The following is a 26,544-nucleotide window of genomic DNA, read 5'->3' on the forward strand; positions in this document are numbered from 1 at the left end:
TGGGCAAGGCCACCCTGTTCTGCCATCAGCCCCATCACTCCTAATTGCCGCTTTCTGCCCTGCCTTCCCGCAGCGTCAGCTCCAGAGCAAGGTCTTGGTTCGGTCATGGCCACGCCAGGTGGCCTTGGCTCAGCAGAGCTGCCAGATCGGCCTCTGGCTCCACATCCTGATGGCAGATGCCACCTCTGGATGTTGGGCAGTGATGGAGGAAACACTGGGCTTTGTTCTCGCCGTGAAACAGGAGCCTCCACAGGTTTCACCTCCCTTTCTCCTGGAGGCACCTTCCAGATGCTGCCTGGCCAAACCCTCACCGGTGCACAGTGCAGGAAAAGAGCTGTTGGTTCAGAAGGGCTTTGGATCCCGGGAAACATCAGGGGACAAGGGGACACCAGGGGTTGGGGTGCTGCTCCCCGCATGGTGCCCTGACTCTGAGCCCAGGGCAGCCTCTGGTTTCTGGCTTAGATGCAGGCATCGGTCCGGGCAAATGCCACCAGCAACGTTGGAGAGTCACCCTGCCGGTTTGGGAGGAGGGAAGCAGAGCCTTGGAGCAGGGATGTTTTGGGATCTCTCCAAGGGGAAGCTAATCATACAGGTATTACTTCAATTATACACCATTATGTGCCCATTACAGCTGCATTTTAAGCAGCTGTAGTGCCTGCAGCGACTGGAGCTGGCAGCTCCCTTCCCCGTGACCTACTGGTCGTCTCGTCTTCCCTTTGCAGACTGTGACCGGGCGTTGTCCCCCGGGCACTGTCACCAGGCTGGGCCAGCAGCAGCGGCGCTGGGCTCTGCCGCTTCCACGCCTGGCAGCTGAGAAAGGCGTTTTACCCCAGCAAGGCACAGCAGGCACCAGCCTGAGGGTTCGCATGGCAAGGGACAAGACCGAGCCGCCAGGAAGCTTCCCAAGGAGCGCAGGGCTCGGTGCGCAGCTCAGGGGCACTCGGGACCCCAAGCCACAGCGGTGTTCCCAACTTTGCCTCCACACAGAGGTTGGATGGGGGTTTGGGCACAGCAAGATCTGGACCTGGCTGCTTCCAAGCTGGCTGCGCTGGGCACCCCAAGCACCGCTGATACGCCGTGCTCAGGATTTGGATGTCTGCCTGGGATGTGCCATGGGCAGCTCGGGGCTCATCCACCAACCTCCAACTGTGCCAGGGTCCCCCAGACTCAAACCAAAGGGGACCGTTCCCAAGCCCCGGGCAGGATTTCTGCATGGAAAAAGCAGAAACGCGTCCCACGGAGTTGTTACCCCATCTCTGGAGCTGCAAAGGACGCAGCAGGTCACTCTTGTCTCTCACAAGCGGGATGCCACTTATCTGCCACTACAGCCATCTACCTGGAGACCTCCAGGTCGGCTCCCGGGGCTGCCCTCGCATCCGAGGGACCTAAAACCATCTCCTCACCCAGGCTCGGGAGATGCCTGTTTCTCTCCCCTGCCAAGGAGCCTGTGGGGAGTGGTTCCTGTACAGAGATCCACGGTTACCTCATGACTGCACCCTTATCTAATTAAAATTAGTCATTAGTCCCCAGTAGTGCTTCAATACAGGCAGGTGATATAACTGCTAGTTAATGACGTGTGATCGGAAAGCAGTGGCTGAGACAGAGGCTTGTGTACCAGTGTCCGTCTGTCGCCCGAAGCCAAGGACACGCTTGGGAAGCCACACGCTAAACAGACACACACGGGCACGGTGGTTTCACGTGAAAAGAGGGAAAATAACAAAACGAAGCAAGGGATCCACCAAGCAAAGCAGCCTTTAGGTCTTACAGCAGCACGGTGAAGGACTATACACGTAGCTATAGCTTTTTTTTAATTCTGTGGAGGCCAGGAGTTGAGCAAATCTCTTCTGTGCTAGAGCCGGCAGAAAGGTAAGAATTGCAACACGCTCCCAGACCATCCCTGCCTCCACCCGCTCTGTGTCATCTCGTTTAATGCCAGCGGGAGGGTGGGGTGAACCCTCCACCAAGCAGCGCCTGGCACTGCCTGTGCCATAACACAGGAAAAGGTGAGGCACGCCCAGGCCGCGGGGCATCCCCCCTGCTTGTATTTACACGCTCTGAGGGCCATTCTTGCAAGTTTTTGCCCTTCCTCTTGGCCGGAGTAGGTTGGGAACGGGGTGGGAAGACAAAAGGATGCGGCAAGCTCTGGGCAGGCTAATCCCCTCATTGGCATGCAGTTCACCACATGTTTAAGCTTCCCTCCTGGGCCAGTTTGCTGCACCGCTCCTGGAAGGCGCTGGTGACGCAGCCAGGCTGGTTTGGTGGCACGTCCAGACTAGAGGTACTGGCCTCCGCGTTGCTCTCTCAGCGCTGTGCGGTATCATATCACAGGACTGCAGCTGACAGCCCCCTAGCAAAAAAGGTGACATTCTTGTCCTGGATCTTATACTGGTAGATCTGGATGTGATCCTGCTCCGCTGTCAGCTCCAAGGACACTCTCCTAATTATTTTAATCTGCAAAGGGAAAGGAACAGGAATATCATCCCTTTGGCTGCCTCAGTCACAGCATCTTCACCCCGTACACCTCTTGCTGGTGTGCAGGGAAATGGGATCACTGATAAAAAACCATCAGACAGCTGCCGTCCCTTTGGTGGCAGCCTGATGACAGACCACCAGGCCACAGCGACCCAGCTGCCCTCCCAGCCGAGAAGAGATCATGAGAAGCCAAGCTGAGATCCACGAACAGGATAGTTTGGGGAAGCTTCCCAGAAACTTGTAGTGACAGGACGAGGGGGAACGGTTTTACACTGCAAGAGGGGAGACTGAGATGAGATGTGAGGCAGAAATTGTTGGCTGTGAGGGGGGTGAGCCCCTGGCCCAGGTTGCCCCGAGAAGCTGTGGCTGCCCCATCCCTGGAGGGGTTCAAGGCCAGGTTGGTCGGGGCTTGGAGCAACCTGGGCTGGTGGGAGGTGTCCCTGCCCAGGGCAGGGGGGTTAGAACTAGATGATGTTTAAACTGGATGATCCTTAAGGTCCCTTCCAACCCAAACCATTCTGTGATTCTAACTAGATATCCCTCTGCTGTCACCCTGGGACCTGCGCTGCAGCTGCCGTATAAATCTCCTTCCAGCTTCCAGGGGTGGGGGAGTCCCCAGGCAGCAGGATGTCCCTGCGCATCCCCGCAGGTCACAGCCGGGTGGCTCCAGTAGATCTGGTGACCACAGCAAGGCTGCTTGTTAGTCCTTAGCCATGATGCAGACCAGGCTGGTCCTGGGCCAGCTCCCGTGGGTCAGATGGAGCATGTATCACCCACCCTTGTCCCGCAGGCAGTGCTGGATGTGACATTAACATGGGCCACCTCTCCCTGCTCTCCCGTGCGTTACCTGCCCATGAACATCCTTGCAGAAGCCGGTCGCCAGCCCCTCCACCCACAGGATCAGGTCACTGTGATGACACAGGGAGTTGACAACCAGTTCGTTTTCCTCATCTTCTGAATCCTCGTTGCTGTGAACCAGCACCACGATGTTCCCCTGGAACGAGAGCACCAGGCAGCAGTGAGCCCCTGGCTGATTCCTAATGCTCAGGGTAAGGAAGAGGAGATACCAACGGGAGCTTGCACAAATGCTAAGACATCCCCCAGTATGGCAGCTGGTTCTGAGCTGAAGTCCACCGGGAAAACAAGCAGCAGATACATATATAAAATTCTGAAACAGCTTGCTGGATATATATTGTGTATACATGTACACATACACACGTATATATGTAATATGCAGCCTAAAAATACATCAAGCCTTTGTTACAAGACAGCTGTCTAGTTAAACCAGTCTGTCAGGCCACACACGTGGCAACTCTCTGAATGAATTCAGAACTGCTAAATAAAGACGCGGCCGAACGGCCACAGCCAGAGCTGCGATGCGCAAACCTTCACAGCTCTCACAAGGAGCAAAGAGCTCCCCAACGCAACACCAGCTCTATTAAAAATACATCCCTGGAGCCTCTGCCTCAGCCCATGCAGGTCACCGAGAACTTAAAATAACATGAAATTCCCAGTCAATTAAAATGTACTTTAAAGCTTCAGAACATCCTACACAGAAATAGAAGTGTGTTAGCACAATTTACCATCTTTTTTTAGCTGTTTTGGAGGTAAATATTCTCAGCAAGCATAACATCCTCTGTCAGCATTTACAGCACAAACACCCTGGCACCATATGAAGTGCGGGATAACAAAATTTGACACCGTCTACTTTATTTCTCACTCAAGCAGAGAGAGAAGTGACCAGGGTGGGGGGATGCTGCAAGGTAAATAGCAAAGGATGGATGTGACTGTAACGATTTTTGGCTGCGATGCTCTCAGAAGTTAGCAAATCGCTGGGGAGCTCTTTGTAGAAGCGCTGCATTATCACACGCCCTTAGAAACCAGCCGGTGCAACACACAGCAACGCTGGAAACTGGTAGAAGCAGAGACCTGTGTGCCCTCCAAGTGGACTCTCATCTCTGTCCCCTGCGAGACTCATCAGCCCCTCACTACCTTCCTAACTTGTTTCCTTCCCTCCCCTCCCACACCCACAAACCCAGGTGTCAGTAGAGATCTCTGGAGAGCCAGGAGTTCTAATAAACAGTATTTCACGTTTTGGAGCTCTGCTCACAAGTCAGGGTCAGAGAGAACCCTTCTCCTGGAAAACTACTTGCAAATGACCCCACACAGCAACTCCAGGGACTAACACAACTCCTGAGGGCGGCCCTAGAGCAATAATTTGAATTTCTTTGACAGCCAAAGCCTTCTAAAACCTCTTTGTGTGCAGGTGGAAGAAGAAAAGAAAGCTGGGCTTTGCTCCAGAGGCTCTTTTGTACACGTAGGGTACAGGAGGCTGCATGCAGAGGGAGCAGTACCTTCAGCTGGGAGCAGACCGCGACTCTGCAGTAGTGGATGAAGTCCAGCACCGCCACCGGCATGGCACCCAGGCTGAGCAGGACGCTGAGGTCGTCCACCAGCAGCACAGGGCCCTTCCAGGAGTCGCTGCCGGTGGGAGTCAGGGAGGTCCGGACGAAGTCAAACAAGGCTTTCAGGTTGGAAGCGCTCTCACTGGAAGGGAAGAAGGAGGTCTCAAGGGGCTTGGCCCACACATGCATTGTGTGTCCCCGTCCTCAACCACTGACCCAATGTGGGGAATGCCAGCCTGCACCCTCCCTGCGGCCCCCACGGCGGTGACAGTCACCAGGTCCTGGACTTCCCTACAGTCACTTCCCCTTTACTTGCCCGTGTGCGGTGAAACCCTCCTGCCCTGGGTGTTTGGGTGGGAAGGGACCTTTAAAGGTTACCTAGTCCAATCCCCTGCAATAAACAGGGATATCTTCAATTAGATCAGGTTGCTCAGAGCCCTGTCCAGCCTGACCTGGAATGTTTCCAGGGATGGGGCAGTCACATCTCATCGCAATCTCCCCTCTTGCAGTGGAAAACCCTTCCCCCTCGTCCCATGGCTCCCCTCCCCGATCCAGAGTCCCTCCCCGGCTTTCCTGGAGCCCCTTGAGGGACTGGAAGGGGCTGGAAGGTCTCCCCGAAGCCTTCTCTTCTCCAGGCTGAACCCCCCCAGCTCTCTCAGCCTGTCCCCACAGCAGAGGGGCTCCAGCCCTCCCAGCAGCTCCGGGGCCTCCTCTGGCCCCGCTCCAACAGCTCCGTGTCTCTCCTGTGCTGAGGCCCCAGCGCTGGAGGCAGCACTGCAGGGGGGTCTCCCCAGAGCGGAGCAGAGGGGCAGAATCCCCCCCTCGCCCTGCTGCCCACGCTGCTGGGGATGCAGCCCAGGCTGTGGGGGGTTTCTGGGCTGCCAGCGCACGTGGCCGGCCCATGGCCAGCTCTTCCCCTCCCAGCACTCCCAAGCCCTTCTCTCGGGGCTGCTCTCCATCCCTCCATCCCCAGCCTGTGCTGGGACTGGGAGTTGCCCCCACCCAGACGCAGGACCCGGCACTTGGCCTTGTTGGACCTCATGACGTCTGGGTCTCGCCAAAGGCCCATCTACCCCAGCGGCGTGAGTCTGAAACAGCAGAGAGCCAGGAGCACACAGGAACAGAGCAAGCATACGGCCATCCTTGCCCAGAAGCTGCCTGACCCAGTGGTAGCATCTTCCATTTCAACAGCCCTCCGTGGAGTTTTTTCTATCAAATCATCAGGGACATGGAGAAAGGGAAGCGGGAATAAAACCAAAAGCCAGCATGGTTAAAGCAGCATTGATCTCTTGGATGAGAATAAAACTCGAAGTAATAATAAAAAGGAACAAAACTGCTTAGATGGAGTTTTATTTGACACAAACACATTGAGTGCTGAAATAAATTTTCTCGAGACCTATAACACGCTTGGCAATGACGATGGGGACAGAAATTGCCCCGAAGTGCTGGAGAAGGGGGACAGAATCTGAGCAGCAGGGAGAGACAGGGCAGGCCAAGCACAGCAATGTGCACGGCGCTGGCATTTCCCTTCACTGAGTGCCCAGCTACTGAGTCCTTGGGCTCCGGAGGGAAGCCCAAAGGGAGCCGGGTCTCAGCCATGGACCTCGCTGCTGCTCTTGGTGTTGGCTGCAGTGGCGGGGGACACGAGGGGGTAAACACTCTGTGCTGGGGACCCTGTTCAGCCCCAGCAGAACCACCAACCGCTCAGGTTTACCTCATAAACTGGAGAGGACTGGGCTGTCCCGACTGCTCCTCCTCCTCTCCAAACAAGAGGCCAAGGCAGGACTTGAGGCCTTCCAAGAAGACAAGCTGTCCCCGCTCTTTGGCAGCTGTCAGACTGACACCCTTGAGAGAGGAAAACGTGACGTTGCAGAGTGAACAGCTTTGGAGGAACGGTGCAAACAGAACCAAGCAGATCCACAGCCAATTTTTATCAGGTCTTATCCAAATGTGCTAACAACATCAGTGCCCCAGTGACTCCTGCACAGGGGGTGGAAGAGGCGGTTCTGTTACACACACCGGTGGACACATTTGCTTTTCTGTATTTTGCCAGGAGGAAAAAAAAAACAAAACACTGATATGGGGGGCTCAAACATTCTGGAATTGCTTTTGGGAAGACAACAGCATTGTTGCACAGGAGAAAAACAGCTTCTTATCCAAAAGCAGGGAGAGGATGGGTACAGACTTCTCCATGCTGCCACAAGGACCCTGCCATGAGCAATTTCTTTGCCCTCCCTTCTTAGGTGCCAAAAGCCTTTTGTTTTCACTATCTCTAAATCATCGCTGTAGCAATGATTCCCCTGCACAACCCACGCGAGGCACAGTCTGGATCTGGAGAAGGCTGTGGGCTGGGCACCCCGACGCTTGCACAACACCCAGGAGGGTGCAGCCTAGCCGGGGCTCCCACGGGAAGCAGCCTCAGCCCCAATTCCCCTTCGGAGAAGGAGGAGGGACCATGACAAATTGCCTGGGGCCACAACTCAAAGGCAATTAGAGATTTCCTGCTCTCAGCCCTGCTTCACGATGAGGCTGACCAAGAGCCACGTGCTGGGCATATCTAGCCCCAACAGAGAAAACCCCGCAAGAATCGCAGCAGTCATGCAGCGGACCCCAACTGGAGTTCCTGAACGCCTTCCTCATCCTCCTGTCTTCCATCAGCAACGGCTACTTTCGCCAACCTTTCTACAGTTCCTCAGCTTACGGGTATCTGCATCAGTCCACCTTTCAGGAGAAAATTTAATACCTGTTACTGACATGATCATACAAAGATAGCTCACGCATACAATCTTCAAACCTCAGCCAAACTGTGCGTTCCCCAGCAGGAAGAAGTGCAAATTTGTTCGGCTTTCCAATGTGGGTTGCTTCCCACATTTCACAACGGGACTGTCATCTCTTAAAATGGAACCGAGGCGCATTAACGCCAAGATTCGCAGCGTCTCGGCAGCCTGGAAATAGGGCTATTGTGCAACGCAGCAGGTAGGTGGACAAGATGGCGAGACAGACGGTTTACAAAGAGTTCAGGAAGATTTAGCTCAATGCAGTATTGCTTGACAGGCAGAACCGGCGAGGCAGAGGCCAGGAACCAGAAATAAGGATCCTGCGAAAGCGGTTCCCACATCTCCCAAGAGGAGACAGCCCTTCGGGATGCTGCGAGATTTTGAACCCTCTGAAAAGGTTGTCTGAGCAGGACTGGTCAGAAACAGAGGCGAGTCCTAGGGCAGGAGCAGGAGCCCTTACCTTAAACCAGGACTGGTTTCTGCCGGAACGCTGGAAGAGGCACACACCAGCAGTGATGCTGGCTTTGATCAGGAGGTTTTTAAGCATCGCAGAAAATACAGAATTTTGCTTATTTCCTAAGCAATCGTGCTGGGAGCTGCAGGACACTTGAGCAGAGTCTATTTGAGCTGCCCAGCAAGGAGAAGGATCGTAGCAGCTCTTCCCCCAGGACCTCGAGCACTGAAGAGCGCCGTGCTTGGCACTGTCCCAACACCTTCTTTTGAGAAGACCTTGGAGGTTTTCCAGCACTTCCCAGTCCTCACAACACCCCAAGAGCCACCGCGCTCTCTTTGCTCACACACGAGAGGGAGATGCAGGAAAGCGATGTGTCCGCTTCTGCCGCCTGCTTTCTACCCTTTCTTTTCACCTGCGCAACCTCCCTGTTATTCTGACATGAAAATATAAGTGTCAACATTTTAAACCCCCTTTTTTTTTTTCTCTTTTTCTATTAAAAAAAATAAAAAATAAAGCCACATCTTAAGCATCTGATCAATGAGACAGTTCCCACAAGGGGCTGGGCCCAGCTGCTTTGTGGCATTTTCACCGGAGGACCTCCAGAGAGAAGGTCTGGGTAGATAAGGAAGAGGTCTTTTCCAGGAAGATTACCCCTGAGCTCCTGCAAGGCTTATCAGTTGCCACACATTCAGTGCTAATGAGAGGAAAGACAGATTTCCACTGCTTTCCCTCCCAGCTGAAATGCGAGGGGGAGAGGTCCGTTCATCAGGGCTGCTGCCAGAAAACGCTGTCTACAGCAATTAGGAAACAACGGATCGGAGGCAACGTCTTCTATCATGGCCAGGGGATACTTCGACAAGCGGAGGCTACGCTGGGGCGAAGGCTGTCTGGTATGTCCCCACCTCAGTTCCAGTTTTTAAATCATCCCTGAGCTTGCCCTTCTTTTTCCTGGTCTTCCACACATGCTTCTGGGAGGAAATTAGTCCCACCTGCCACAAAAACTCCGGAAAGGAGAGCCTCAGGCAAGGCACCAGCCAGCACTTTTGGACATAACCCTTTTGTTTTCAAGCACCTTCTCAATGAACAGCATTAACCCGCAAGTGTTGTGGCACACTCTTGCCTCATCTAATCCGCATTGTCTCCTCTCTTTTCCCAGGCAAGCCAGGAGCAGTAACTCCCATGAATGAGACTCTAGAAGAGCACGGACCCTTCGCTCTCCCTGCCATTATCTCCCTGCCACTATCTCCTGCCTGCCATTACCTCCTGCGGGTGGAGGGATTAGGCTTTTCCAGATGATATTTACTCACTAAAACCACACCAGAAAGCAGGGCAGGAACGGAGAGCTAAGGGAAGCCTCTCGGACAATTGCAAGCACCCACGATGGAAAAATTTGTAGCCAAGGACAGAAGAACCTTTATGTGGCTGGCCAGGAGCGGGGAACGGCCAGCAAATACCTGACGTGCCATAAAGCGGGGCTGGGTTGCACGGCAGCCTCACAACCCTCACCCCCTCCCGAATTTTTGGAGCCCATAGGGCTCGGCACTTGCTGAAATGCTTTGCTACAGCAGTGGCTAAATTCAGTATTAATGTCAATAATTCAGAAACTAATGTTAACTTTGCTTCAGTCGTTTTCTCCTGCACACAGAAGCTCTTTTCAGAGCAGCAAAGAAAAAAGTGTCCCCTCTTTAAAATTTCCAGAAACTTCATGTCGTTACACCAGGGCCTGCCTGGATGACAGAGAGAAGGGCCACAGCATGAGGAAAGCAGCCAGGGGCAGCGTGCTTGTGGGTCAGACCAGGAATTCAATCCCCTCCATGCCATGAAGTTCCTGGGTAGACCCAGCGAGTTCAGTCTCATTTTCCAACTGGGGAACCAGGTCCCAGAAAGACAGCATTGGATGGAGACCTGGACTAACCCCACTGCAGCCATTTGCCATAGCAAACCTCTCCGCTTTTCTCCCAGCTAGCAGCCCGCCTGATATAACCTCTGGAAGCAGCATGGGAAGCATCAGGACAGCTCAGAGATGGTGGAAAAGTGCTCAAAATGGCCAACGGCACCTGCCTGACTGTCACAGACACTACCCAAGTCCGTGCTGCAGAGCCACAGTGCTGCAGAGCACCCAAACAGCGTGCATCACCAGCCCTGAAAACTTTCATTATCTCACAGCACCGCGTTCCATTATCGCCGGGAGCACATAGACATTATCTCTGGCAATCTGTCATTTATCGATCAAGCCCAGAAACTCTTCTGTAACAGCAGCTCGGGGTGACTGGAGCTGAGAGCTCTGCAACGGAGCACGATTGTTCTCATCCATCCAGGATGCTGCCAGCCAGGCAGCGTGGCAGCCCACTGGCCTGCCAGCAGTGACATCCCTTCAAACGCAACCGCCGCTGGCCATTTCATAAAGGAAAGCAAAATATTTGCAGGAGAGAGCTAGTAATGGAGCATGTGAGGCAGCAGTCATTAGCTCAAACAGGGAAAGCAGCGTCGTCGTACAAAGTGCGACGATCTGTGATCAAGCAACGGGCCAAGGTCTCTTCTCTAGTACAACTACCTGCAGGGGAAAGCAGAGGTGACCAGGCAATGTCCTCTGGTCTGTGATCTCAGCGCTGTGGCAGGGGACAGGGGAGCAGGTGAGAGGGAGACCAAATGTGGACAAATATGTTTTTCCTTTAAAAGAAAACAAACATTGTACAAATGAGGGTGGAAACACCAACCTGGCAAGCTGCGCTGGTGCCATTAGTCTTGCTATGGCCCAGCATGTTCCCTACGAGGTCATGACAAATAACATTAACTGTCCCCTAAAATGAAGTGCAGATCCTCATGAAAAGAGCGGGATTTGCAGAAAAGGAAAAGCATGAAGCCAGTATTGCAGAGCCAGCACAGGCGCAAAAAATCCAGGGAAGCTTCTCCCCACAAGTAAAAATACATCACTGCATTTAGCTAACACATAAGGAACTGGTTCTGGACTGGTAAGAACTGGCAACACTGTGGGGAAGCCGCATGTAAGGTTAAGTCTTACTTTAAATATGTATAAATATTCAGTATATCACCAAACGGCAGGTGCTACAAGGACCAGATCCACAAAACATCGCTGTAAAGGCTATATAACACAACTCTGGCTCCAGGACCCTTCTTCCCAGGCCTGGGACCACCCCATCCCCAGCAGGAACAGGAGCATCACCAAGTTATGAAGCTCTTCCAGCTGCAGTCTTTCGTTAGTGCATAACCTTCTGCTAGGAATGATTATGCATGGGACATTTAACCCATGGATGGGATAACAAAACGCAGGTAGCTGCCCACGAGCCAGATTTTCCTTCTCCAAGGAACTGGGCTGGACCTCACCACCAAGGAAAAAGAGATGGGAAGGGAACGGCCAGTTGTCTGCTGGAGCAGGCAGCACACCTAGCTGCCTGAAATGGGGGTTTGCTGCAGGCGTGCAAATGAAAACCCGGCCGGTCTCCAGCAGAGATTTACAGCAGCAAATTCTTAAGCAAGTCTAAGAGTGAAACTACCCCGCCAAAAAAACTGAGCCTGGTGTGTTCATTTAGGCAAAGAAGGATTAACGCAAAGACAAGATCTTATGGAAACTCGGACAAATATAAATAACTGATGTTACGACCTCCAACTCCTCAGAGCTTAGGAGGAATTCACAACAAGCAACCACACGGGCACCTGTGAAGTTATAATGTAAGACTGACTCAGGCTTGAAACCAACAGGACAGGGACAGCTCACCGCTGCGGGCAAATGTAATCGCTTCTCTGAACTCCCCTGGGCAAACAGTATTGTTCTTCTTATCACCTCCCTTCATGTCAGTAACATTTTTGGTGAAGCACCAGACAGCAAATCGTTTCGATTTGCATTGCACGTGTGCTCCAGCTAATCCTCATGTTCTCTCCCTTCTCAGACTCTCCCACGAGGGAGATGACAGCAGCACCTATTAAAAGCACACGCGCAAGCAGTGCACCAGGAAATTTCACCGCATTAGGAAACACACCAAATAAACACGATTCTGCTTTTAGAGCCAGCAAGGATCCCGTATTTAACAGCTGAATCTCCTGCCTACACCGATTGCTATACCCCCTTTCCTGTCCCACTTAGTAAGTTCCCCCCAAGATTTCCTCCTCTCTGCAACACGAAGGGCAGAACTATTCAGTGCTCGCAGAGGCTGGGTTGCTCAGCAGTGGGCAATTTGCTCTGCAGGGAAATCGCAGGTTGAGTATCTGCCTGTGAGTTACAGCTCCACAGGGAAACGCTTCGTTTCCTCAGTCCATTTTATTTAACTTAGGTCTGAGCCCTCAGACCACTGATCTCCCTTTAAAAAGTGAAAAACGAGCAGTAAATAAAATGGAGTTGTTTAGCAAGCACCGAAACTCAACCCACATTTACAGTGGGGAATTATTGAAACACGTGGTTCTTCAACACCGGGAAGTCTTTATAAGCAGCAGCACTGCTGGGATTTCCAGCAGAACGAGAGGAAGGAGGACCAATGCAAGCCTTCCTCCCTTCGGCCCTGGAAGGTCACCTGGAATTCCCAACCGGAACATTTCGCATCTCATCATTGTACAAAAAGCTGAGAGATCAGTTTAAAGCCAGAGCTCAGACTGATTTGCTGACACTGGGAATGACCACGTTTACTTTTTTCCTCTATTTCCTCGTTTCAGGGTACACATAATCCTCGCCTGACTCACCACGGGAAGGAAATCCCTAAGAACATATTCAATGCTTGTGGCTCCTCAGACAGCTCAAACTGATGGCTTGGCCCAGAGGCCAAAAGAGGCATAGAATCATAGAACCATAGGGTGGGAAGGGACCTCTGGACATCATCTAGTCCAACCCCCTGCCAGAGCAGGGTCACCCACAGCAGGTGGCACAGGAACGCGTCCAGGCGGGTTTGGGATGTCTCCAGAGATGGAGACTCCCCCACCTCTCTGGGCAGCCTGTGCCAGGGCTCTGCCACCCTCCGGGGAAAGAAGTTCCTCCTCATGTTGAGGTGGAACTTCCCGTGGTCAAGTTTGTGCCCGTTACCTCTTGTCCTGTCACTGGGCACCACTGAGAAGAGCCTGGCCCCATCCTCCTGACACCCCCCCTTGAAGTATTTATAAGTGTTGATCAGGTCCCCCCTCAGCCGTCTGTTTTCTAGACTGAAGAGACCTAAATCCCTCAGCCTTTCTTTGCAAGAGACGTGTTCCAGTCCCCTCATCATCTTGGTAGCTCTCTGCTGCACCCTCTCCAGCAGTTCGCTGTCCTTCTTGAACCCGGGAGCCCAGAACTGGACACAGTGCTCCAGGTGCGGCCTCACCAAGGCAGAGCAGAAGGGGAGGATGACCTCCCTCCCCCTGCCGGCCACACTCTTCTTGATGTCCCCCAGGATGCCATTGGCCTTCTTGGCCACAAGGGCCCATTGCTGGCTCATGGGCATCCTGTTGTCCCCCAGGACTCACAGGTCTCTTTCCACAGAGCTGCTCTCCAGCAGGACACCCCCAACCTGTCCTGGTGCAGGGGGTTATTCCTCCCCAGGTGCAGCACCCGACACTTGCCCTTGTTGAATTTCATAAGGTTCCTCTCTGCCCAACTCTCCAGCCTGTCCAGGTCTCTCTGGATGGTGGCACAGCCTTCCGGTGTGTCAGCCACCCCTCCCAGCTTTGTGTCATCGGCAAACTTGCTGAGGGTGCACTCTATCCCCCCATCCAGGTCATTGATGAATATATTGAAGAGGATTGGACCCAGTACTGACCCCTGGGGAGCACCACTCATCACTGACCTCCAACTAGACTCTGTGCCCCTAATCACGACCCTCTGAGCTCTGTCTTTCAACCAGTTATCTATCCACCTTACTGTCCATTCATCATGCCCACTCTTCCTAAGCTTCCCAATGAGGATGCTGTGGGAGACCGTGTCAAACGCCTTGCTTAAGTCAAGGTAGACCACATCCACTGCCCTCCCCTCATCTATCCATCCAGTCATGCCATCATAGAAGGCTATCAGATTAGTCAGACATGATTTCCCCTTGGTGAATCCATGCTGAGTACTTCTGATAGCTTTCTTTTCCTCCACATGCCTTGAGATGACGCCCAGAACGAGCTGTTCCATCATCTTTCCAGGGATGGAGGTGACGCTGACCGGCCTGTAGTTCCCCGGTTCCTCCTTCTTGCCTTTTTTGAAGACTGGAGCGACGTTGGCTTTCCTCCAGTCCTCAGTCACCTTGCCTGTTCTCCAGGACCTTTCAAAGATGATGGAGAGCAGCCCAGCAATGACTTCTGCCAGCTCCCTCAGCACTCTCAGGTGCATCCCATCGGGGCCCATGGACTTGTGAATACCTAAATGATCTAATTGATCCCTCACTCAATCCTCCTCAACCCAAGGGAAGTCATCTTCTTTTCCCATTACTTCCCCCAATGCCTGGGACTCCTGAGGGCTGGGCCGAGCAGTAAAGACCGAAGCAAAGAACGCATTCAGTAACTCCGCCTTCTCTGCATCCTCCATCACCATGGCTCCTGTTTCATTCAACAGTGAGCCCACAACTTCTCTGGTCTTCCTTTTGCTTCCAATATACTTGTAGAAGCCCTTCCTGTTGAGCTTGACATCAGGTGTCCTTCTGAATCTACACGTGATTCTGCCACTTCATCACAACATAACCACAGGACAGAGGACAAAGTCACCTCAGGAGTTCCTGCGCCGTACAGCCAGTGCATCCTGCAGGTGTACAGAGAGGCCCTAGGAACACAGGCACCATGGCATTTTATTCCCCGAAGCACTAATACAACTACATCTACCAGCCTGGGCCTGTCTGGGGAATGCTGATCTCCAGAAAACATTTCTAAACACAAAGAAAGACAGCAGCCATCCAGCTCTCTGCCCTCACTGGGGCAGAGCCCAGTGGGGCTCTTGTAGTGAGCCTCAGAGCCAGGTTTTTGCCCTATATCACATCCCTTCTACAGCAAGAATCATAGATCATTTGGGTTGGAAGGGACCTTAAAGATCATCCAGTTGCACCCCCCTGCCCTGGGCAGGGACACCTCCCACCAGCCCAGGTTGCTCCAAGCCCCGTCCAACCTGCCCTTGAACCCCTCCAGGGATGGGGCAGCCACAGCTTCTCGGGGCAACCTGGGCCAGGGGCTCACCCCCCTCACAGCAAAGAATGTCTTCCTGATATCTAAACCTACCCTCTTTCAGTAGGCACCGCCCTCCATCCCCATCATTAATTAAGGTGTTAATGGGACTGGATCCCAATACTGACCACCAGCTGCACGTGGTGGCACTGGTCACCGCCCTGATTCCTGGCCCAGAGCTGCCCCTCCTTTGCCATCTGCAGGACTCTGGGTTCATATCATGGAATCACAGAATGGTTTAGGTTGGAAGGGACCTTAAAGACCATCCAGTCCCATCCCTTGCCCTGGGCAGGGACACCTCCCACCAGACCAGGTTGCTCCAAGCCCCGTCCGTCCAACCTGCCCTTGAACCCCTCCAGGGATGGGGCAGCCACAGCTTCTCGGGGCAACCTGGGCCAGGGGCTCATCACCCTCACAGCCAAGAATTTCTGCCTCACATCTCATCTCAATCTCCCCTCTTGCAGTGGAAAACCCTTCCCCCTCATCCCATGGCTCCCCTCCCTGCTCCAGAGTCCCTCCCCAGCTTTCCTGGAGCCCCTTGAGGGACTGGAAGGGGCTCCAAGGTCTCCGCGGAGCCTTCTCTTCTCCAGGCTGAACCCCCCCAGCTCTCTCAGCCTGTCCCCACAGCAGAGGGGCTCCAGCCCTCCCAGCATCTCTGAGGCCTCCTCTGGCCACACTCCAACAAGTGCTCTCCATCCCCTGCCACAGGAGCGCCAATCCTGACTGTCCTCGTCAAGATCTGTAAACATTTGCTCACATGCAATTCCCGTTCCCCGTTCTCATTCCTTTCCACCCGACAGAAACTCCCCGGACCTGTAATTATTAACCTACGCCAAGAGACTTACCAGTTTCTGTGCTACGATGTTGTAGTGACTGAAGGACTGGAGCAGGGCCACAAAGCAAACCTTACAGCCAGCTGGGCGAGAAGACAAAAAGACACGTTATCATTTCAATTTTGCAAGCTGCCATTATCAAAGCACATAAATCACAGCAGCCAGGCTACAAATCTGTCTGGAAAGACCTTGAAGTGAGACAGGTCTAGGCAGCCCCTCGCTCGTGGCTGGGCTTTCAATTTCCAGCTTTCTATAGGATTTCCACAATAGGGAAAATGTTAGTCAGTTTAAAAAGAAAGGGAAAGAACCAGAAAAAGATGACATAAAAAAAGTCAGAGGCCCCTTTTCTGTCTCATGCCACCCTGCCCGGGGATCTCCTGGCACTGTTTGCTGGTATTACTGCAAGGAGGCCAATGGCCGACCGTGACACAAACTACTGAAACCACTGACATGCCAAAAATCCTAGTTTTGGCTCTTGTAGGGCGAGTGACCTTGACTTGAAAAACACACAGAACAAGCAATTTTTGCCAAAGACACCTCACTAAAATATGATTTTGGAAAACCCAGCATGTGACAACCTGGCCTCATGGTTTGGGTATGAAAAAAGTATTTGTTTCTCCCTGCCAGAGAGCAGGACGTGGACTTCAAGTTGAACGAGTCAGTGGCCCCAGCTGAGCCTTCATTGACCCCTCCGGAGCTCCCAAAGGTTTTGAGCTCCAAGCCGGGGCTGCTACAGAGAGCAAGCGGCACCCAGGCCCTGCTGTGGAAATGAGAAGGTGACAGCAAATTCACCTGCCCTGAGATGCATTAATGATCCCAAAGGGCTCCGTACCCACACGGGACGGTGATACTTTTCACAGACAGACAGGCAGCCCCACGCGGCAACTCCCAGGACAGTGTTAACAGAGCCGTGGGAACACGGGCAGACCCTGCGGCAGTGCCTTGGCAGGGCTGTCCCTCTGAACCATCCACACTGTTAATAACCTGCTCTCCATGGTCTTTCCTGCAGCTGTTCCATTAAGTAAAACAATTTTTTTTTTTAAATGGGGTAAAGCCCTAGGTGAGGAAGTGGCAGTTACAGGGCGCAGGATGCACTCAGCTCCACCACCATTAGCACGCTGAGCTAAGTTTCAAGTCTGATAGGTACCAGATTTGCTGGGCCAGCTGCTTTGCCAGCAGAAAGCTGGAGTCCATGAATCCAGCGTCCGCTCTGCAAGGGCTGGTAGGTTACTCACGGGTGAAACTGTTAGCAAAAAAGCAATTAGGCAACTTGCCAGGCTCTTTGTTTGTTTCTTTACTCCCTACTAGCTTATCTGTTTGTTACGTGTTGCTGATATTTTTAATTACATTATAAAACACCTAGCCAGTGAAGGGATTACAGTCAACAACTCACTGCCAGATGCCCATTCAACTTACAATGTTGACTACACTAATGATGAAACAAGGTGCACAGACATTATGGGATGCACCCAAGAGTATAGAGCAAGTCCCAAGAACAAGTCAGGACTGGGATCCCTCAATGCTGACCCCAAAGCTTTGCGCTAATTCGAGGATGCCTCACGCTCTACAAAAACAGTCTCTGCTCACACAGAAACACTTTACGCTGAAGCAACCCCCAAGGAGCAGGCAAAGGCAAAGCCTTGCCTTGGAGAATCCTGCTGCTGACGCACCTCTGAGATAGAAGGAGAGGAAATGGTGCACCAGGAAGCTGCCATCTGTTCTGGTGTCTCGCAGCAGTGTGAATTTGCCCTGAAAAAGAAGAAGCAAACATCACTTAACAGAGGAAGATGAGAGCACAAACTGCTCATGGTTCCATCTTGGTAGACAAGATGTCTCGTTCAGGCTAGGGGAAACTCTGCAGACATCAGTCAGGGAACAAAGAGGGCATGGAACGCTCCAGCCACCCATTCACAAAGGGATGTCAGCGCTTCCTCCAGACACAGCCCACGGGGAGGCCGCAGAAGATGCTGAGTTCACTGCTTTCTGAAAGACGTGCCCACCAGCTAAAAGCTCTTGCGCTAGACCGAGACCCCAGCCGGACCCCCACACTCTGTGCCCATCAAGAGCCACCTCCTCATATGGAAACACCTGGCTGCTGCAGAGGACACCAACGAGCAGCTTCCCAGCGCCAACACATCCAGAGCACAGAAGTATTCGTGCCCCTGGTGCTGGACACCATCGTCATGGGTGGCTGTGAGCAATTTCCACCTCCCAGCAATGTCCTCCTCTCCTCCAATTCACAGCCATCTTCTGTCTACTCTGAGTGGCACAGATGGTAGGGGGACAACAGCCACCCACTCTGTTTCCAGTCCATTCTCCCACTGCCGTGGTAGCATCGCCTGTGTGCTTAAAATGCCAGCCCCTGCTTCTCCTGTCCCCAAACGGCCCTCCCTGCCCTTTGTTCCAGGCTTACCTCAAACAGAGCAGAAAACCTTATCATCAGAATTTGTTTACTGGAGCAGAGCTTTCTGCACAAAGTATATACCTTGTTTTGATCATGCAGGAAATTAATTCCGTTCATCAGTGCACGCTTGTTATCAGTACCAGTCTCATCAAGGCATTTGTTTCCATTAAAACCTTAGCCAAGATGTTTCTTTAATCAATAAAAATCATAGACAGGCTGCTTTTAATCACAAAGAACTTATCAATGCTTTTCGGGGTTTTTTTTTTTCCCCCCAATCTATTAGAAGAAAAGAAAAAGCCTTTTGCAGCAACAAGCAATCTACCCATGGGCAATTCACAAGCCATCTATCAGAGTTAATTCCCCAGTGCCTAAAAACGTGTTATAAAGCAGTGCTAATGGAATGGTAAATATTGAACATGTCTGCAGGGAATGCAAAGCAGAAGCCAGGATAGAGAAGCTGCTCTGCCTCAGCCAGAGACAAAGCTCTTCCGCACCTAAAAAAAGGGTTTATGCCTTTGTGGACATTACAATAACAGGAGGCGCCACCCCGGTGAGGACCTCACCAAGATGTATCTTCCAAGGCTAAGGCTGGAGGAGTCTCTGGGTTCAAACAACACAAGCTCAAATGTTCAGAGGTTTAGCTTCTGCACGACTTCATCCCCTTCAACTCCCCTCTTCCCTGCAACAGCGCTCTGCCACAGCAGCCTGAATGCCACCCCACGTCCCCTCCCTCGCCTGCCAGCTCTCGAAAGGTTCTCTCCTTTGCTCCCACACATGCTGCGCAGAAAACGGCAGGATCTTATCATTCAGAGCATACATTATTTTGCTTCTTCAAACCTTACAGTTATCCACCCTTAAATCCTGCCAACCCTCACTTCACTGTCATGCTGCAGCAAGAAGCTGCTCAAAATTCTTAATTTCTTCTTCAAGACAGCACTCAAAACTCTTCATTTCTGACACTTAGATGTCCAGCTAGCCAGGGGTGGAAATGGCCAAACCATACAGCTTGAAAGCACAACTGGTGGAAGAAAGGAAGGAAAAAAGGAAGGCTACAGCTCCGGGAAACTCCAGCACCCTGCTTGTGGCCACAGAACTGCTCCAAAGCCTTTACCAATTCCAGAGCACAAATACAGGAATCAGGGTTCAACCACTCACGTCAACACAAGGAGGAAGGCATGCAAAGCCAGCAGGAATCTGCAAGGCTTTCCAAAGTCTGCCAGTCCCTGTGGTCACCGTGTCTTCACACAGGTCCTCTTGCACCCATCCCCACAGACTACGCTTATCAGATTTTTTGGCAGCTGGCTGGAAGCAACCAGTTTCCTGGAGGTCCTGAGGGCGAGTGGTTTCCCGTTGCTGCCAGGCAAGAGGAATTCTCCTGCTGAGGAGCAGGTGAATCCTGGTCCCATCACCAGGACCTTGTTTGCTGGCATGCGGAAAGCCCGCAGCTCCCAAGCCACCACCACAGATACACAGTCCGATTCTCTTCCCCCTTCTGCGCATCCTTCTCAAGCCCAGAAAGACGCTGCTGGGGATGAAGCGTTCCCAAAGGCGAGGCCTTCTTGTACGACCTGCTCCATCCACCTGCCCCATCCTGTTGCCTCCACACTCTGCTTTCACACTCTCTCCACCTGCAGGCTATGAGGCAGAAACTGGAGCTACTTGTTAGAAACTGCCAAAATCCCTTGGCAGGGCAGCAGCGGGTGTCACAAGCACTCAGCAGTGACATGTCAGCTACACCCACACAGGTGGCAGCTTCATCCACCTACCAGCCCTGCAGTGAAGGCATTTGTCAGCACTTTGAAAATGGCACAAGGCAACCACGGAGATGCAGAAATCGGGATAGTGGAGATGGGAAGAAAAGATTTGCAAAGGGCTGATACTTTTTAAGCACAGCGGGACACCACATTCCAGACAGCCTTGCCCAGATATCTCAGCACACCCCATGGACTGTGTTTCCCCAGGGGGAGAGCCCAAAACCAGACTGCACGGCTCTGCCCAGTGATCGGTGACACTAAGCACTGCAGAGGGGGACCTGCAAAACAAGAATACTCATGATTTACCACCGGGTTAGTCCATATCGCAGTGTATGAACTCAGTCTCCGAACTCTGGCATCAGGCAACATTGCTGATTCTGGTATCAGCCGTATTCTGGTGCTACACTACTGCCAGACACTGCAACAAAGAGGAATCGGGAGCATGTGGTGGCAGCTCCAAGTCCCTGGCTGATGGCAGAGGAAGACTCAGCTCAAATCCAAGGCCATTCCTCACAGAGGAGCCTTGGTTCAGCTTCTCTGTCGAGTCCTGCCTGGGCTGCCAAGTCAAAACGCAGGATCTTGAGGCCAAATCTCCTTTCGGTTTTGCTCTGCAGAATTTCTTATTCTTACCAAGGTAAGCCTCCCCCTTCTCTGAAACCACACTTGTGGATGGCAGCATCCCTGCTCATCCCACAGCCCCACCATGAAACCCGCCTTAGAGCCCAGGCTCTGCTCTGCCAACACTCAAACTCCACCAAGGCGTCCTCACTTAGCATTTCACACGTGTTAAAAACCCAGTCATCAACCCACAGGAACCACGGGGACTTGGGAGTTTACACAGCCTCAGCTTATCACAGAATCACAAACTGTTTTGGGTGGGAAGGGACTTTAAAGCCCATCCAGTGGCACCCCCTGCCCTGGGCAGGGGCACCTCCCACCAGACCAGGTTGCTCCAAGCCCCGTCCAACCTGCCCTTGAACCCCTCCAGGGATGGGGCAGCCACAGCTTCTCTGGGCAACCTGGGCCAGGGGCTCACCCCCCTCACAGCCAACAATTTCTGCCTCACATCTCATCTCAGTCTCCCCTCTTCCAGATTAAAACCCTCCCCCTCGTCCCATGGCTCCCCTCCCTGATCCAGAGTCCCTCCCCAGCTTTCCTGGAGCCCCTTGAGGGACTGGAAGGGGCTGGAAGGTCTCCCTGGAGCCTTCTCTTCTCCAGCTGAACCCCCCCAGCTCTCTCAGACTGTCCCCACAGCAGAGGGGCTCCAGCCCTCCCAGCAGCTCCAGGGCCTCCTCTGGCCCCGCTCCAACAGCTCCGTGTCTCTCCTGTGCTGAGGCCCCAGCGCTGGAGGCCGCACTGCAGGGGGGTCTCCCCAGAGCGGAGCAGAGGGGCAGAATCACCCCCTCGCCCTGCTGCCCACCCTGCTGGGGATGCAGCCCAGGCTGCAGGGGGGTTCTGGGCTGCAAGTGCATGTTGCCAGCTCATAGCATGTCTATCCTTTACAGAGTGACAGCATTACCACCGAGCCTTAGCCAACAACCTCTACCAGGTTCCTTCTGAGCCTTGTAGGCTTTACAATGAGAGAAGGGGGGAAACTCAAGACTTACAAAATAAATTAGCATCCCAAAAGCGCTTTTATTATCTACGCTAGTAACTATCAGGAAAAACATGGGGTAATGTGTAACACACACGTATTTCACTACCTTTTTACCTGAAGCGCTTCACAGCTCTTACACAGGATGAGGGTATTTAGTTACACCGTGATTTCATTAGCTCAAAAAACTTCACAGATTAACTGAATTCATTTAGTCGCCTGAAGGAAGAGAAACCTCTAGAATAACACCACAGGGCCCGGAAGAGCGCTGGGGAGCGGGTTTCACCCCCAGTTTTGCTGCTATTCCCGACCCGGCAGCCACCTCGCAGAGACACAACGGTCCCGCAGGGCTGTGGGGACAAGACCCTGGCTCCTCGCTAGCTCCATAAACCCGGGCCGGGTGAAGGGAAGGGCCAGGAGGCCGTTAAACGCCCCGGGAGAGGCCCACCTGCGGCCGCCATTCCGCACTCCCGCCACCACCGCCTCAGGAGGCCCCGCCCCTCCCGGCATGCACCGCGGCCGCCGTCCGGACTACAGCTCCCAGCAGGCCCCGCGGCCCGCCACACACACAGCGCCGCCGCCATGGCCGCCCCGCTCCTTTCCTCCCGCCCTCCCTCTCTCTCTCTCTCTCACCGTCTCCGGTCGCTGCGGGGAGGCGCCCAGCAGCTCGTTCAGCTCCGCGAACATGGCGGACGGGCTGACGGCCGCGGCGGACGGACGGACAGGGTGGAAAAACCCCGGCACTTCCGGGCGGGAAGAACCGCGCATGCGCGGAGCGGGGCCAGAGAGCGCCCCCTGGCGCGGGGTTGGCGGGCGCTTCAGGCCGCTGCTCCCCTCAGCGACATGACGGCGTCTCGGCGGCCGCCTGGGCTCGGCGTGCCCTAGCCGGTCATCCCCGCAGGTCTCCGGGGACGTCTTCACCGTGGCCCGGGCCGCTGAGGCCCGGCCCAGCGCCGCGTCGGCCGCGCTCCCCCTCAGGCAGCCTCGGGGGGGTGAGCAGTGCTGCCGCTTGCCCTTAGCCTGGTGCCCCACCGGGCCCTTCGCCGCTCGGGGAGATCGTCTGGGCAGCGCCCCCTCCCCCCAGCCCCTCCTGGTGCTTTGGGTGCTGCAGGGCTTGGCCTTTCGCATGGTGGAGTTCCACGTCAGCCCATCTCGCTGGTATGCCCAGGACTCCTCAGCGGCTGCACTGCCCTCCCATCCCCATCGTTAGTGAAGGTGTTAATGGGACTGAATCCCAGTACTGGCCACCAGCTGGACCTGGTGGCACTGGCCGCCGCCCTGATTCCCGGCCCAGAGCTGCCCCCAGTTTGCTAGCTGTAGGACCCCGGGTTCATATCATGGAACCACAGACTGGTTTGGGTTGGAAGGGACTTTAAAGACCATCTCGTTCCAACCACCTGCCCTGGGCAGGGACACCTCCCACCAGTCAAGGTTGCTCCAAGCCCCGTCCAACCTGCCCTTGAACCCCTCCAGGGATGGGGCAGCCACAGCTTCTCTGGGCAACCTGGGCCAGGGGCTCACCCCCTTCACAGCCAAGAATTTCTGCCTCACATCTCATCTCAGTCTCCCCTCTTGCAGTGTAAAACCGTTCCCTTCGACCCATGGCTCCCCTCCCCAGCTTTCCTGGAGCCCCTTGAGGGACTGGAAGGGGCTTGAAGATCTCCCCAGAACCTTCTCTTCTCCAGAATGCATCGTCATGTGGCCGATACAATATGCCACGGGACAGTGGGATATTTGGGAGGGGTCCATTATTCCCTTAATATTTCCTATTACGTTATTACCACATTTGATGGCTGCTGAGCGTTAATTTGGCACTCTCAAAGGGCAAGCCACAGTAGTTCCCAGCTAGCAGCTGAGCAGCAACGGCAAATTTACAGCCTGTAACCACAAACATCCACATTATTTAGTGTTATTTTTGCTCCCATGCCTGAATTAGCATTTTCTTTTGGCGCTGAAGTCACCTTTCCATTTCATTGCCCCACCTAAGCTTTTGTAACCTTTGATTTTCATAACATAGACGAGGATTGCGCGGTTGAGGGGAGACGTGCCGGAGCCCGGGATGTGCCAAGGTGTCTGGAGAGAAGATGCACCAGCGTTGCACTGTCTGTGAGCATTAGGGGGCATCAAACGATGCTAATAAGTGGCAAGTGCAGAGCAAGAGAGAGGAGACGCCTGCGTAGTTTAGTGTGGGGCTCCTCGGAACCACAAATTATCACTGCTGCAGGTTTAGGAGGTTGAATCAATGGGAGAAGGGGACAAGGCCGTGGAAGAGAGGTTTCCTGAGGGCCACCACCGGCTCGGGAAGTCCCTGAGCTGCGAATTACTGGGGTCTGGGAGAAGAGCTGTGGGAACACATGAGGTGTTTGCCTTGGCCTCCGTCTTCCCTCGCCGTCTGGTTAGGACGACTGTTGTAGAAAAGGCAGTGGGCTGTATGGATATTTGGTTGAGCCATTGCAGCTGTTCTCTCTTTATTTCCTATGTCCATATGGGTGTTATCTGTAAAATTTATCATCCCGTTCTCCATCCCTTCTTCAGAGTATTTAAGAATATGCTGGATAAACCAGGTCCCAGCCCGGACCCTGAGATATCCCGTCTGTAATCTCTCTTCCTTGCAGAAACCGATCATTTATGTCAGCCCTTTGCTTCCTGTCTTTTAACCAGTTGTTTAGCTGTGAAAAGACTTCCTCTCTTACCCTTTGATGGCTTCATTTCTGTAAAAGCTTTAGCTGAAAGCTTCTTTAAATGTCCAAATCGCTTTGCTTTTGTTTTCCTACCCTTTCACAGAGCTGGGAACCTGGGTCTGGTCTCAGGGAGTCCAGTAACCAGCTCAGTCCCTGCTCTGTGTTGGTGCAGCCAGAGCCTTAATTCCTTCGCCGCCCTTTGAAATAGTCTGGCTCCTGGCCTCCCAGTTCACATGGTTTGTCTGCAGAGCCCCATTCTGCGGCGCAGACGACCGCAAAGGGAGTTCACAGACGGAGAGGAACCTGGAGTTGTTCCTACCTGGGAGCTCTCTCTAGGGCTGCATTTGTATGCTGGCGAATATGCCATTTTCAGACCACCTTTTGTCTGCACTGTCGCGTTTGTCTCTCTGTAACGCTTCCCTTCCAGCTCCTTCAGGAGCCGCAGAGCCCTACATGCCTTGTAAATGAAATGTAAAATCCTCTCTTTTTCTCTTTGCAGTGGGAAGGGGACCAAAACCGCATGCAAAGTACAGCTGCATCTCTCAAAACACCTCTTGTCCTTCTTAATATATTCCTTCTCACATTTCGTGACTTGTTACCGCGCGAAGGCAGTGAGAATTTCGCTGTTAAAACTGTTGCCCCTTCCCTCCCATCTGCTTCATGCTTATTTGCAGGATTTACAATGCAGCAAACCTTGTAAGTGTTGCATAGTGGAGCCATATGGCATCCATAGGTAACAATGCTGCTTACAATTAAGCTCCTCTGCTATGCCAGACCAGTGGGCAAAATGCAATTCATTACCAAGAGTAGAAAAAAACCCCAACAACTGAACAAATCAAAACAATTAATCTTGTGGTGTTTGAGGTAATTCCCAAGAATTCGGCAGGGAAGGTTAACTAAAAGCACCGGGCTTCTTGAGGTGAGTGTGTGGAAAATGTTTTTTAGGGAGAAGACGCTTAGATTTACCTCCTTTGATTATCCCTTTCTGGCGACAGAGATGCCTGCATTCCTTATTTTCGTGCTACCCGGGATATTCCTGTCCCTTCAGATTTTAATGCACAAATCAAATTACACCACAGCAACAGGAGCGTACCAAAGTGGGAGGGTTTTCTTGCCTCCAAATAACTCCGTTGTTGCTGATATAATGCTAAATGCTTTAGTAATGCTTTGAGTCATAAAAGCTTGTTAGTGCTTTGAGGCCAGGGAAGGTTAATGAGAGAGCAGATGTCGGGCTGAGTCAATGGCCAGCTAAGAAAAGGAATGGGCAAGTTGTCCCTTTAACTCAGCTTGTGTTCGGAGGGATAAATTCAGCCCGCTCAATGCTCGGGCCTTGACATGGCAAAAAGCAGCTGGAAGGAATAATGGATGAGCTGAACCAGGTGCCGAATTTCTCTGAAGAAATGCAAGAGCCAGACTTTGAAAAGAATTTCTAAGCCAGCGGGTCCCTCCCCATGACAGCCCGTGGCAAGAGGGAGCGTGGAGCCCAGCGCGAGAGGCAGGGCTGCTCTCCGGGGGTGGCTGCTGCCGGCTCCTGCCATTGTCACTGTTACTCAGACACGTCACCCGGCCGTAACCTCGGTCCTCACCCCTCTGCCGTTAACAGCAGCTCTTTTCTATAGGAAAACATGGGGGAAACTGGTTTCTTTTTATCGCCCTAGTGGTGCGGACATCTGACTTATTTTTTTCCACCTCATCTACGCCTTGCGAATTGTCTACACTTCGAAAATAGCAGCAAACAGCAGAGCTGGTAACGTACGACTCCTGATATCAAACATTGCTGCCTGCCGTTGTGTTTGGACCTGTTCTTCCCACTTTTGGCAGTTAACAGATCTCCCCCCATTCCCACTGGGAGCCAGGTTAGGTATTACACTGCCCGGCACAGGACCTCGTAGTCTTCCTCGGGGACTGGCTCAGAAATACAGAGGATAAAATTGCCAAGAAGCATTTGGGGAGCAGAGTGAGGGGTGTTGGTTTCCATGTTCCTGTCTCCTTTAGCTTGGCAGTGGTTGGGAAAATCACTACTGACGAAAGAGAGTCCTGCGGGTGTTTACAAAGCC

The 26,544-nt window shown here is 53.1% G+C and overlaps 1 protein-coding gene across 2 annotated transcripts; it reads right to left on the reverse strand.

Annotated features, from left to right (window-relative positions):
- Positions 1-839: 839 nt before the first annotated feature.
- On the reverse strand, positions 840-22,555 carry ELP6 (elongator acetyltransferase complex subunit 6). 2 transcript variants are annotated; one of them, XM_054192049.1, is made up of 7 exons: positions 22,440-22,555; positions 17,725-17,803; positions 16,067-16,137; positions 6,592-6,722; positions 4,827-5,019; positions 3,320-3,466; positions 843-2,451 (listed from the first exon to the last, which is right to left on the reverse strand). In XM_054192049.1, exons 1-7 carry the CDS (start codon positions 22,491-22,493, stop codon positions 2,323-2,325), a joined length of 804 nt encoding a protein of 267 aa, XP_054048024.1. In that variant the 5' UTR covers positions 22,494-22,555; the 3' UTR covers positions 843-2,322. The 2 variants fall into 2 exon arrangements, with proteins under 2 accessions (XP_054048025.1, XP_054048024.1); XM_054192050.1 differs by lacking the exons at positions 16,067-16,137; positions 17,725-17,803; positions 22,440-22,555 and adding an exon at positions 8,115-8,410 and having other exon boundaries at positions 840-2,451.
- Between the last annotated feature and the right edge of the window lie 3,989 nt (positions 22,556-26,544).

This window comes from Rissa tridactyla, chromosome 2 (assembly GCF_028500815.1).
Source record: "Rissa tridactyla isolate bRisTri1 chromosome 2, bRisTri1.patW.cur.20221130, whole genome shotgun sequence".
Classification (NCBI taxonomy): domain Eukaryota; kingdom Metazoa; phylum Chordata; class Aves; order Charadriiformes; family Laridae; genus Rissa; species Rissa tridactyla.

Bases quoted from the DNA above. Each gene is read 5' to 3' on its own strand.
- ELP6 (XM_054192049.1), bottom strand. From the start codon at position 22,493: ATGTTCGCGGAGCTGAACGAGCTGCTGGGCGCCTCCCCGCAGCGACCG. The intron at 17,804-22,439 runs GTGAGAGAGAGA...CTTCTTTTTCAG, and splicing joins CCCCGCAGCGACCGGAGACG to GGCAAATTCACACTGCTGCG. The intron at 5,020-6,591 runs GTAAACCTGAGC...CTTCCCTTCCAG, and splicing joins AGTCCTCTCCAGTTTATGAG to TGAGAGCGCTTCCAACCTGA.